General features: G+C 44.1%; 1 protein-coding gene across 1 annotated transcript in view; it reads right to left on the bottom strand.

Annotated features, from left to right (window-relative positions):
* The window catches only part of LOC137545617 (cilia- and flagella-associated protein 337-like), a 217,848-nt gene that overhangs the window by 81,146 nt on the left and 124,314 nt on the right, over positions 1-12,388 (bottom strand). The window contains exon 19 of the mRNA XM_068267032.1: positions 4,909-4,963. Coding sequence (XP_068123133.1) covers positions 4,909-4,963 — 55 coding nt within the window. The remainder of the gene's footprint in view (positions 1-4,908; positions 4,964-12,388) is intronic.

Below are 12,388 nucleotides of genomic sequence, written 5' to 3'. Positions count from 1 at the left end.
ACAGACACACTTGTCTCTGTCTTGATCTAATTTCATAGGCTAAGGACCTAATTTCTTAGGCTAAATTCACACTCATTAGAAATCGTGTGTGTCTACCGAATGTGCAAAAATGCTTTTTCTGCTCATCTAATGAAAGTTAATGGAAAATCACACTTCAGCTAAAATTCATGTTTTCGCATTCACGGTTTTCCATGCGTGAAGAAAAACATACTGTATATTCCTGCGTATAAGACTACTTTTTAACCCTTGAAAATCTTCTGAAAAGTTGGGGGTCGTCTTATACACCAGGTGTCATTGATGCCGGGTGATACGCCCTATCCTGTTACCGCCTCTCAGCTCGCCCTGCTGAGGGAGCGCAATCTATACTTCCATACCGCTCTGATAAACAGGTAGACAAGGAGAGCTGACCAGAGTTGACCAATGCAACAAGTCAATTGACTATATACTGTTATATACAGGGTAACACATACAGTACAGCACTAGTATCTGTTCATACACAGCACCAGTACATGATTTTTTTATTTTTATTTTAATTTGATGTGCGTTGGAAGAGGGGTAGTCTTATACGGAGAGTATATCCCAAACTCTATATTTTAACTGGAAGAGTTGGGGGGTCGTCTTATACGCCCAGTCGTCTTATACGCCGGAATATACGGTACATCTTGCCGAATAAATTTGCACAATGAATGCGATTTCTCCTTGACTCTCATAAGCTATTCTGAAAAAACGCATGTGAAAATTTGTATATGAATGCAATTTTAATTCGTAAAAAGGCATGCAAAAAACGTTCTGTGCAATTCAACTGAAGTGAGAGGAATATGGAGGCTTCAGTATTTACTTCCCTTTAAAGAGGAACTCCAGCCTAAACAAACATACTGTTATTAAGTTACATTAGTTATGTTAATTAAAATTGATAGGTAATACAATCTCTTACCCACCCCGTTTTAAAAGAACAGGCAAATGTCTGATTTCATGAGGGCAGCCATCTTTTTGGTTGAAAGGAGATGACAGGGAGCATGAGACACGGTTCCAACTGTCCTGTGTCCTGAGCACCTCTCCCAGTTGCTAGGCAACGTGAACATCAACATAGGAAATCCCATCATGCTTTGCACGGCATCAGGGAAAAAAAGCGTGGGCAGTTTTCTTTGATGGGTGGAGCTTAGCTAAAAATTATGCTTTGGTAAGAAAAACAAAGTTCTGATGCTGTGAAACTGTTAAAGAAACACCAAGCCTTTTCAGTTCTGCTGAGTAGATTTTTAGTCTGGAGGTTCACTTTAAACAATACCAGTTGCCTGGCAGCCCTGCTGATCTATTTGGCTGCAGTAGTGTCTGAATAACACCGAAACAAGCATGCAGCTAATCTTGTCAGATCTGAAAGTAATGTCAGAAACGCCTGATCTGCTGCAGGGCCGGCGCTACCATAGAGGCAAAGGGGGCAATTGCCCCGGGGCCCCATAGCTTGTGGGGGCTCCCAGTAGCTACAAGAGGAAAAAAAATTTAAATCGACCTTATAGTTTTTGAGAAAACTGATTTTACAGTTTCAAAGGAAAAAAAATATACATTTAAAAACACGACTTTAATGGTTAATAGCAAATCCACCTTAAAATGCTAGAAACCCTAAATTTGCAAGAAGATCATTTGGAATAAGAGGAAAAAACTTTTCCAAAAGACCTTATAGTTCTTGAGAAAATCGATTTTAAAGTTTTGAAGGAAAAAAGTATACTTTTAAATGCGGTAAATGTCACTTTTAGTAGCAAACCTAACAGTAGTGTAATTTTACATGCATCAAAAAGAGCAATACATTTCCTCACGGGGTTTCCAGGGGGTCTATACGCAGCCGCAGCGCTTTGGCCAGGGATCGCTATACAGCCGCAATATGGCTGTATGAAGATCCCTGGCATTTTTTCCTATTTTCCCAATTTTTTTTTTTTTATGTTTAGGGTGCGGGAATTAAAAAAAAAAAATTATGTGGGGTCCCCCCTCCTTAAACTTTTTAACCCCTTGTCCCCCATGCAGGCTGGGGTAGCCAGAATGTGGAGCTCCGACCAATTGGGGCTTCACACTCTGACTATACCAGCTGCAAAAAAGGTCCCTTAATGCCGGTTTTTGTTCCGGGGTATCTGTTGGGGCCCCCACAGGTTTATTTTGCCCTGGGGCCCCATTGTTGCTTAAACCGGCCCTGATCTGCTGTATGCTTGTTTAGGGTCTATAGGTGGCCACACACCATACAATTTTTTAAATATCTGTTCAATTCAAGAATTGCAATACATTTTTCTGACTGATTGTAATATTTCAAAAATATGACCAATGTACCACACACGTTAAATTTTTCCTCAAGTATGATAAAAATGATTGGAAACGCTGAGAAAATTGCTTGCTTATAAAAATTGATCAGAAATATCAACCATTCCCGATCAACTTTTATCAAATAAAAATGGGAAATCTGATAGGATTTCTTCCTTGAATAAAAAAAGAAAAGCTTTTGATTTTTCAGGAAATCTGATCTTCTTTATCGAATTGCTGTAAAATTGGATCATTTTATTATATGGTGTGTGGCCACCTTATGGCTAAAAATATTAGAGGTAGAGGATTAGCAGGACAGCCAGGTAACGGGTATTGCTTAAAAGGAAATACATATGGCAGCCTCTCACTTCAGTTGTCCTTTAAAGAGAGCTTGAAGTGAGAGGGATATGGAGGTTGCCATATTTATTTCCTTTTGAACAATACCAGTTGCTTGGCTGCCCTGCTGATCTGTTTGGCTGCAGTAGTGTCTGAAGCCCCCACCTTAAGCATGCAGCTAATCTTGTCAGACTTCAGTCAGAGCACCTGCATACTTGTTCTGAGTATATGGCTAAACGTACTAAAGCAGAGGATCAGCAGGACGGCCAGGAAGTTTGCATTGTTTAAAGAGGAACTCCAGTGAAAATAATGTAATAAAAAAGTCTTTCATTTTTACAATCATTATGTATAAATGATTTAGTCAGTGTTTGCCCATTGTAAAATCTTTTAAATCCCTGATTTACATTCTGACATTTATCACATGATGACATTTTTACTGTTGGCAGGTGAGGTAGCTGCTGCATGCTTTTTTGGCAGTTGGAAACAGCTGTAAACGGCTATTTCCCACAATGCCATAAGGTTCACAGACAGGAAACTGCCAGGATTACCATGGTCCTCAGAGTTTCTTGTGGGAGGGGTTTCACCACAATATCACTCATACAGGGGCCCCTGATGGTCTGCTTGTGAAAAGGAATAGATTTCTCATGTAAAAGGGGGTATCAGCTACTGATTGGGATAAAGTTCAATTCTTGGTCACGGTTTCTCTTTAAAAGGAAATAAATAGGTCCGTCTCTATATTCCTCTCACTGTAGGTGTGCTTTATAGCATGTCATGACTGTTAAAACTAAGAGCTAGTGCGCCCTCTATGTATCTCTCCAGCAGCCACCGGAGAGATACGTAGAGGGCACACTTCTTCTGTGCAGTCTGGCCGCGACTGGCTGAAGTTACGGGACCCGATACCGAAGAGGGAGAAAACAAAGGACGGCGGCATGGGAGCAATCTGTGTGCATGGGGCTGGAGGAAGCCCCAGGTATGTATAAAACTTTTAGTTATTATGGTCTCTGGTACACTTTAAGCAAGATACACACAGTCAATAACTAATGCCTGGAAAGCCCTAGGCCATCAGGGGCGCCGCCAGCATACAAAAGCAAGCCAAGCCCCCGCTTGGGGCTGCACACTGCGGGGGGTCTCACTCTGCTGCTGGCAGCGTGCGGGCGGCGGGCGTGCGGGCACCAGGCGGAGCAGCAGGGAGAGGGAAGTTTAAACTTACCTTTTTTATCGATCCTACCAGCTTCTATCTACCTCCTGTCCCGGCATCTGTCGCTATGGTAACAGCGCCCCCTGTGATGACGTACCGCATGTCATCACAGGGGGAGCTCTTACCGATGCGCCGTGCGCCGGGAGAGGTAAGTGGAAACTTCTTTCTCCCCGCCTCTCCGCACACCCTCCTGGCTATAGGGGGGGGCATCTACCTATCTAATGCTGGATCCACACGGTGCGTTCGCGCACTCGATTTCCCGCTCGATTCCCGTCGATTCGTTTATTTCCAACATGTCCGATTTGGATTTCGATGGATCGTTAGGTCGATTTGGCATACTTTGCATGCGAATCGACCTAACGATCCATCGAAATCCAAATCGGACATGTTGGAAATAAACGAATCGACGGGAATGGAGCGGGAAATCGAGTGCGCGAACGCACCGTGTGGATCCAGCATAACCTATACTGGGTGACATATACCAATCTAACCTATACTGGGGGACATAAACCTATCTAACCTATACTGGAGCAAATATACTGGCTACCTATATTGGAGGCACCTACCTATCTAACCTATACGGGGGCACCTACCTATCTAACCTATATGGGGGCACCTACCTATCTTACCTATACTGGGGGCAACTATATGGGCTACCTATACTGGGGGGGGACCTATAGCTGGCTACCTATACTGCGGTCACCTATACCGGTCTCCATGTTGGGGGCACATTTTACGCCCTCACCCTGGGTTCAATTTAGCCTAGGAACTGCTAGTATTTGGCTCCACCCACATCATGTTTTGGCCATGCCCATTTTGGGGTGTGGCTATCCATTTTTTTTAGAAGCGGCGCTTCTTTCTTGGATGGGGGCCTCAAGTTATGGACTGCTTGGGGCCACCAAAACCTTAGCTGCACCCCTGTAGGCCATATGACATACGAGAAGCCCCAAGCATCCACTACACAAAACTTTTGCCTTTAGTTATGACAAAGCAGCCCATTACTGGGTGAAATGCTGGGCAGTTCCATCTAAGGCAATTCAAAGTTAAATGATACAAAAGAGCAATATAAAACTGTAGAGAAGTGATCTTACTTGTTCCTGTTTATTTCTATGTAAGTGCAGTCACAGATCTCATCAGACTTGTTTGCTGAAAATGGAAATAAGTACATTAATATTTTGGTACGACAGCTGGGATATCCAGAAATAATCTCACTTAAAAGTTTACATCTGTGCAGCTTATTCCATGCGAGTCTTCACATTTTCCTTGATGCAGGGAGAATTAACCTGTACTCGGATGTGTAATGGTGTGAAAAAGATTGATTTATTGCGTTAAATGGCTTGCATTACCCCATGCTTAAAGTGAACCTGTGTGCAACTATCTGGAGTGAAAGTGGGATAAAACTCTGACATAACATTCAATAAAAATGTGTTTTCCTACTTTTTATTACCCATACAGTTAATATATATGTTTTTGTGCACAAGCAATATTGTCTGCTTACAAATTCCCAAAGTACAGTTTATCTGCCCTGAAAGCTGCCATTGCATTTTATTGCATAGCTGCTGTATTTATACATTAACATCTATCAAGTAATCACTTCTCAGCTCTTTCTGGTTCTCAGCTTAGTGCAGCTCAGTTTCAGCAGTTTGCTAATATTTACCAATTGTATCTGACAAAGGAATGTAAACAAACTAATAATACACTCTCTTCGCATGTGGACAGAAGCTTACCACTGAAGTGAGGAGCTTTCCACTGAAAAAACAAAGTGCTGTGTGTAACCGTTTGAATGCTGTTCTGCTACAATTTTTTGTGTGGTAATAAATGTTATGCTCCCTCTGCTCCAATTGGCCAAGTGTCATCACCATGGCGAGTCATATGATGCTGGCAACAGCATTAGTGGGCACGGGTCTTAGTGAAAGTTGGCCAGTAAGAGCAGTTTAGTAAAAGGGTTGGGTACAGTTTACAACTTAGGCCTGATTCTCCTGCTTAATCAAATGAATACAGGCTTATGTTAAAGGAAAATGTATCATTATAATTGAAATTATCACAGATTTATAAATCATATTCTGTGGCACTGTACAAACAAACAAGATAATAATGCAATATCAAGATACAATAGGTGAGAAGGCCCTGTACATTTGAACTAAAAGTCTATAGATGGCCACACACTATACAATTTTTTAAATATCTGTTCAATTCAAGAATTACAATCATTTTTTTCTGACTGGCGGTACCATTTCAAAAATCTGACCAATGTACCACACACATAATAATAATAATAATCAGAACATTTGTATAGCACTTTTCTCCTGTCGGACTCAAAGCGCTCAAGAGCTGCAGCCACTGGGACGCGCTCAGGAGGCCACCCTGCAGTGTTAGGGAGTCTTGCCTTGAACTCCTTACTGAATAAGTACTTGACCTAGCCAGGATTCGAACCCTGGTCTCCCATGTCAAAGGCGGAACCCTTAACCAGTACACTATCCAGCCACTACACACATATGTTCAATTTTCCTCAGTTGTGATTAAAATGATTGGAAACGCTAAGAAAATTGATTGGGTGTATATATTAATACATTTACAATCTACCACACACCATTTCATAAAAATTGATCAGAAAAATATACCATTCCCAATCAACTTTTATGGAATAAAAAACAGGAAAAAGCTTTAGATTTTTCGGGAAATCCGATCTTTCTCGAATTGCTGTAAAATGAAATAATTTTATTGTATCGTGTGTGGTGGTAAGGGAGGTACTTCGTATTGGAAGAAGAGGTGTCAAAAAGCTGTAAATAAAGCTAGGTGCATATGCTAGATTAAACTAGATAAAGTTAGCTTCAGCTGAAATTCTATCATGTGTACAGGAGTCCTCCAACGTCATCTTAGATCTGGCATACAAGAACTTTAGTGATGTCTGATGCCTGAGGAACCCCTGATTGCATTGTTCTCTTACTCACCACACCCCCTGAAAGCTGTTCTGTTGTCCCTACTGCTCCTCCCTCCCCAGTAACAGACACATTGCTAGCCTACAGGTTAGCAACGCATGTGTACAGCCTCAGCACCAAACTGTTGCCCGAGGGATCAAGTACCAATGTCTTCCAGGCAACAGTTCTTGTGTGTATAAGGCTTCAGACGGTCAATCAGTGAATTGGCCACCTCAGCTGAGAACTTTATAGTGTGCGTATTACGCAACAGTTTGGAGTCAACTCTGTACAATTCTTCACTAGCTTGCAGACTAACAAAGCATTCTGTTGCTACAGGAGCGATTCAAGCCCCAATGGGGCCACAGGGCAAAGGTAAACAAAAGCCCTCTCTATTTGGCCCCTGAGCGCTGCACCCCCCCTTCCTACTGCCGGACTCCCCACCAGGTCTACTCCTCAGGGCCCTTCACAATTTGTGAAAGGGCCCTCCACTGTCCATGTTCTGTCTTCATCTCGCTGTCTGCCTCATCTTAGTAACCTGGCTCATCATTACACAATAACATGCACGGGTTTGAAGAAGAGGCAAGCAGGGCCAGATTTCTGGGAAGGCCACAAAGGCCATGGCCTAGGGCGTTAAAATTAGATAACATCAGAAGGGCGTCAGGACTTGGAGAGAGAAGAGGTCATATGTCAAAGTAAATCATCTGTTCTGGTCCCACAGTGCAGCCAGCCAGCGCCCTGCTCTGTACTAATAGCTGAATTCCTGAGTTTCCCAATCCCTGCATCCCTCTCTCTCACTTCCTGATGTGTTATGACAATCAGCATCTGCTGTCACCTGATGATCCATTCCTCTGTATGATGGACATACAAGTCGATGTGAGAAATACCAGGGATTTACAATACAAAGCAGATAGAACTAAGTTCTGCTGAGTTTTAATTCTGGCATTCACAGACATTAGTGAGCTCTGCTAGTTTCTTCACCTTCTCTTTTACAGCTGTGACACTGACCCCAGCAGCTGTTAATTACACTCATATCAAACCCTAATTTCTCTTTTGTTTTTTTCTTCCTAGCCAGCAGTGATCTCTTGTCTGCTTCAGTGAACTCTTTCCTGACTAATTTTCTGTCCTCGGCTCCTACCATCTATGTGAACTGCAAGAATAAAAATTCTGCGTGCTTCCCTTTCATTGCTAAACTGGTAGATTATTCTTGGCAAACCATCTAGAATGTGTACAAGGCTTTACTCTAACTGGTAACTAATTACAGGCTATGAAACTCTCGCATGGCAGAGAGACAATTTGGGGTGAAGGGGAGAAATTTAAAAAAAAGGTCAATAATGCAAAATGGGGGTTGTCTTATCAGATTATGATATCAGGTTTGCTTTTAAGCAGGAAAAACCATACTATCCCAGGGAAAAACAACAACGCATATGTAAGTAAATAAATACTTTTTCTGCTTACATAGCGTGTATTGTACTGTCCACATTTTGATTCCAGGGAATTTTATACAGTAAATAAAGAGAAAACTGTTTCAGGCATTTTCCATCTTGCCTGCCTCTGACTGAAGCCAATCCTGAAGTAATTTCCTCCGATTTTTTTTAATCTAGAAATTGCACTGTCATATCTAACTTGCTTTGTAAACACATGTGAGCACAGCATAGATTGTATTTCAGCAGCTTCTGCAGAGGTGTGAGATGTTCCTTTCTCAGCCTCATGTCACATACTGAGCTGCCCTCAGCCAATCAGTGAGAAGCAGGAATGTGGGAGGGGAGATAACAAGCTTCCCTCTCCCCGGCAATGTACCAAATAGAACAAGGCAAACTGAGATAAGGCCCAGATTTACCTCACAAGAGCCTAAAGGCACAGATGTCCTGGCACCTTAGACTTCACCCACCAAGAACCTACAAACACCCACCGAACCACACCACAAGTGTGCTGGCTGGCCCAGCTCTCACTTCTCGAACTTACTTCCCTTGCCCATCATAGGTAGCTACAGGTCCTTCTTTGTATTAGGTAACCAGAGCTATCTTCGGTATTAAGTAGCTGGAGGTGTCCACAAGTATTAGGTAGTCCCCAACTGAAGGAAGGGCTGGTAATCTCACATTTACACTCCACTCGGGACTCTGCATGGGGAAGGAGGGAGGGAGGCACTTGAGGAGGGGAGTAAGCCGCCTTTCCAACATCAGGTGCCTGTAGGCACGTGCCTACAGTGCTTTATTGTAAATCCAGCCCTGTTTATTACAGCAGAAACATTTCTGATTATATTGGAATGCTTGCAATGCAGGGTTAGGTTGTAAACTGCATAATAAACACAAAGCAGTGGGTAAATGGAATTTGATTTTATAGCTGACAATACCACTTTAAAGGGATACTGTAGGGGGGGTCGGGGGAAAATGAGCTGAACTTACCCGGGGCTTCTAATGGTCCCCCGCAGACATCCTGTGTTGGTGCAGCCGCTCACCGATGCTCCGGCCCCGCCTCCAGTTCACTTCTGGAATTTCTGACTTTAAAGTCAGAAAACCACTGCGCCTGCGTTGCCGTATCCTCACTCCCGCTGATGTCACCAGGAGTGTACTGCGCAGACACAGACCATACTGGGCCTGCGCTGTGCGCTCTTGATGACATCAGCGGGAGTGAGGACACGGCAACGCAGGTGCAGTGGTTTTCTGACTTTAAAGTCAGAAATTCCAGAAGTGAACTGGAGGCGGGGCCGGAGCATCCGTGAACGGCTGCACCAACACAGGATGTCTGCGGGGGACCGTTAGAAGCCCCGGGTAAGTTCAACTCATTTTCCACTGACCCCCCTACAGTATCCCTGTAAGGCTTGGTGGTGTATTCTCCACAGTCAGCATGCAACGCATGAGCTGACGTGGAGGAGGTACACACACTAGCACAAGGAAACAGGCCATCCCTAGTATAGTGGAGGGAAGGACTGACTCCAAAAGGAGATTGTGGCGCACAGAGCCGGTGCAGATCCGACAGCCACAAACAATGCTTTCGCTATAACGTCTCAGCGCAAAGTAGCGCTGAGCGCATAAACCAGAACTGAGGAGATCAGGACAGGTAGACAGAATGAACGCTTGCTAGCTAGCCGCTATTTAGTGACAGCAAGCGTCCACAACAAGACAGACTGGAATGAGGCAGCCAATGCGTAGCGGCGATGGCGTGCCTCACAAAGACAGGACAGGATAGTCAGGAAATAGCAGGATCAAGATAGATGAACGTAACACAGATAAATATACAATAAGTATGATTTCCTAGCGTATTACAATTACAACTATCAATGAAACTATTTGTAACGTCTGACTAACATATGTATATATCGGCAATGAACCGATATATGACATAAGCAGGAACACTGACTTAGGACTGGAACGATACAGGGAACAGGACTCAGAAGGATTCGCTATCTCTTCGCAGAGATGAACGCAATCCACAAACGGTAACAGGACAGGATTCAGAAGGATTCGTTATCTCCTCGCAGAGATGAACGCAATCCACAAACAGGACCAGGAACAGGATAACTAGCTCAGCACGGGTGATCAACGTGCTAGAACTGACTAGCTGAACACAGGATATAAACAGTTCGTGTACGTATATATCAGCGTCACTGATGTATCAACGTAACACGAATACAAGGAAAATAATAAACGTGCTGGTATGCATATATATGGGCAATGAACCAATATATGATGCAAAACCAGCAAAGTATCTTTAGAACAAGAAACACGATCGGGGGCTGAAGCGACAGCAAGACAGGCTTAAACTGAAGCTATGAAAACCCGAGGAGTCCTGCAGGAAGCAGATCTTTATACTGAGGTCATCCAATGGGAGCAGACATGCAGATTCCCACACAGGTGAATGATAATCAGTCACAGGCTGACAGCAGGGAAAGGCAGACAAAGCTATGCAGCTTGCATGGAAAGAGATCAGAACTACATGAGCTGCAGCACTACTACTTCCAGCAATGCCTGCTGCAGCAGCGATCATGACAGTACCCCCGCCCTTAAAAGCGGATTCCAGACGCTTTTCAAAACTGAAATTCCCAACAAAACAGTCTGACTGATAATTCATGATGACCGGGACAGCCCGGCAAGACCGAATTCCAGAATCAGTCCCCACAAGACTGGACCCATCAGAACCAGAACCTACAGAACCATGCCCATCAGTACTACAAGCCCCAGTGTGACACCCATCAGAACCATGATTTCCAGAAGAAAGCCCTCCGAAACTCCCTGAGCGATACCCACCGCCTTCCAGGAACCGTTCAAAAACGCCAAAGCCTTTGCAATGCCCACCGGGACTGTCTTTACCAACACAAAACCCACTGTTGAACCAGTCCAAGGCACCAGGACAAGTTTTCTCAGAGACCTCCCAGAACACCTTGAAGCTCCAAAGAGATCCCCATAGGTCAGAACGCCCCTTAGACTCACATGGAGAACTATCAAGAACCCCTATGGAACCTAGGGCAATTCCCGAGTCAGGGCCACAAGGATAAACATCAAGATCAGGGCTTTCAGGGACCAGAACCATCTCTGGGCATGCAGGCAGACTGGCAACATCAGAACATGTTCCCACTAAGGAAGCATCAGAGCACGCTAACACCTTAGACACACTTGGGCATTCTGGCACACAAAGAACATCTGGGCACACTGGCACAAGAGAAACCTCTGGGCCTGTCAAGGAACTGTGAGCCTCAGGGTCAGCCAAGACAGGACCAAAACCAGGACTGGCCCAAAAAAAATCATCATGACTAGACTTCGCAACTACTGGACTTTTACACGAGAATGCAGGATCAGACTTAGATGTCGCTGATTCCAGCAAAGTCAGTAACAAATCAGATTCAGGGGCACTAACAAGACAGGACAAATCTTCTGATGTATGCACTGAACCAGATAGGGACTCCACAACTACCTCTGGACTGGACAGAGACTCATCTAATACACTGGATTGGAGCTCATGAGGCGCTGCAGAACAAGTCAGTATTGCAGCAGCCCCCACTGGACTAGGCAAAACTGAGGAATTCCCTGGACAGGAAGGGGACTCTGGAACCTCTGCCACAGCGGCCAGAGAACCAGAATCTTTCAGGATACAGGGCTGGGTTTCAGGAACACTCATCAGACCGGAATGAAATTCTGAGATTTCTATTATTTTGACCAGAGAATCAGAATTATCCATGTTACAGGGCAAGACTTCTGAAACATTCAGAGGACAGGGCTGGAGTTCCTCGGCTGTTACAACACTGGAGAGGGACTCAACAACATTGGTTAAATCAGACTGTGTACAGGGCAAGGTATCTAACACACTTGCTGATGAGGACAATATTTCAATGGCTTCTGCTTTGCTGGGCAGAAATTCATCAAGTTTTATTAGAGCAGACTGTAATTCCAAAACAGCTGCTGGACAAGTGAATATTACTGCAACACCAACTGAGGTAAGCAGTGCCTCAGACTCCTCTGCTAGAGGGTTTGAAGTATCCCAAGTACTGGGTGAAGCATAAGACTCTGCGACCACAGCTTCACTGGACAGGATCACTGAACAGTCCATATTGCAGGGCAAACCCATGGAAGCACTTGCTGGACAGCATAATGATTCTGTGACCTGAGTTTCATTGGAGAGATCTACTGCACAATTCATGGTACAGGGCAAATTTACTGGA

The sequence above is a fragment of the Hyperolius riggenbachi genome, chromosome 2 (genome assembly GCF_040937935.1).
Source record: "Hyperolius riggenbachi isolate aHypRig1 chromosome 2, aHypRig1.pri, whole genome shotgun sequence".
In the NCBI taxonomy this organism is placed as follows: Eukaryota; Metazoa; Chordata; class Amphibia; order Anura; family Hyperoliidae; genus Hyperolius; species Hyperolius riggenbachi.
The sequence above is the reverse complement of the archived record's forward strand: the minus strand, read 5'-3'. Positions and strand labels throughout refer to the sequence as shown.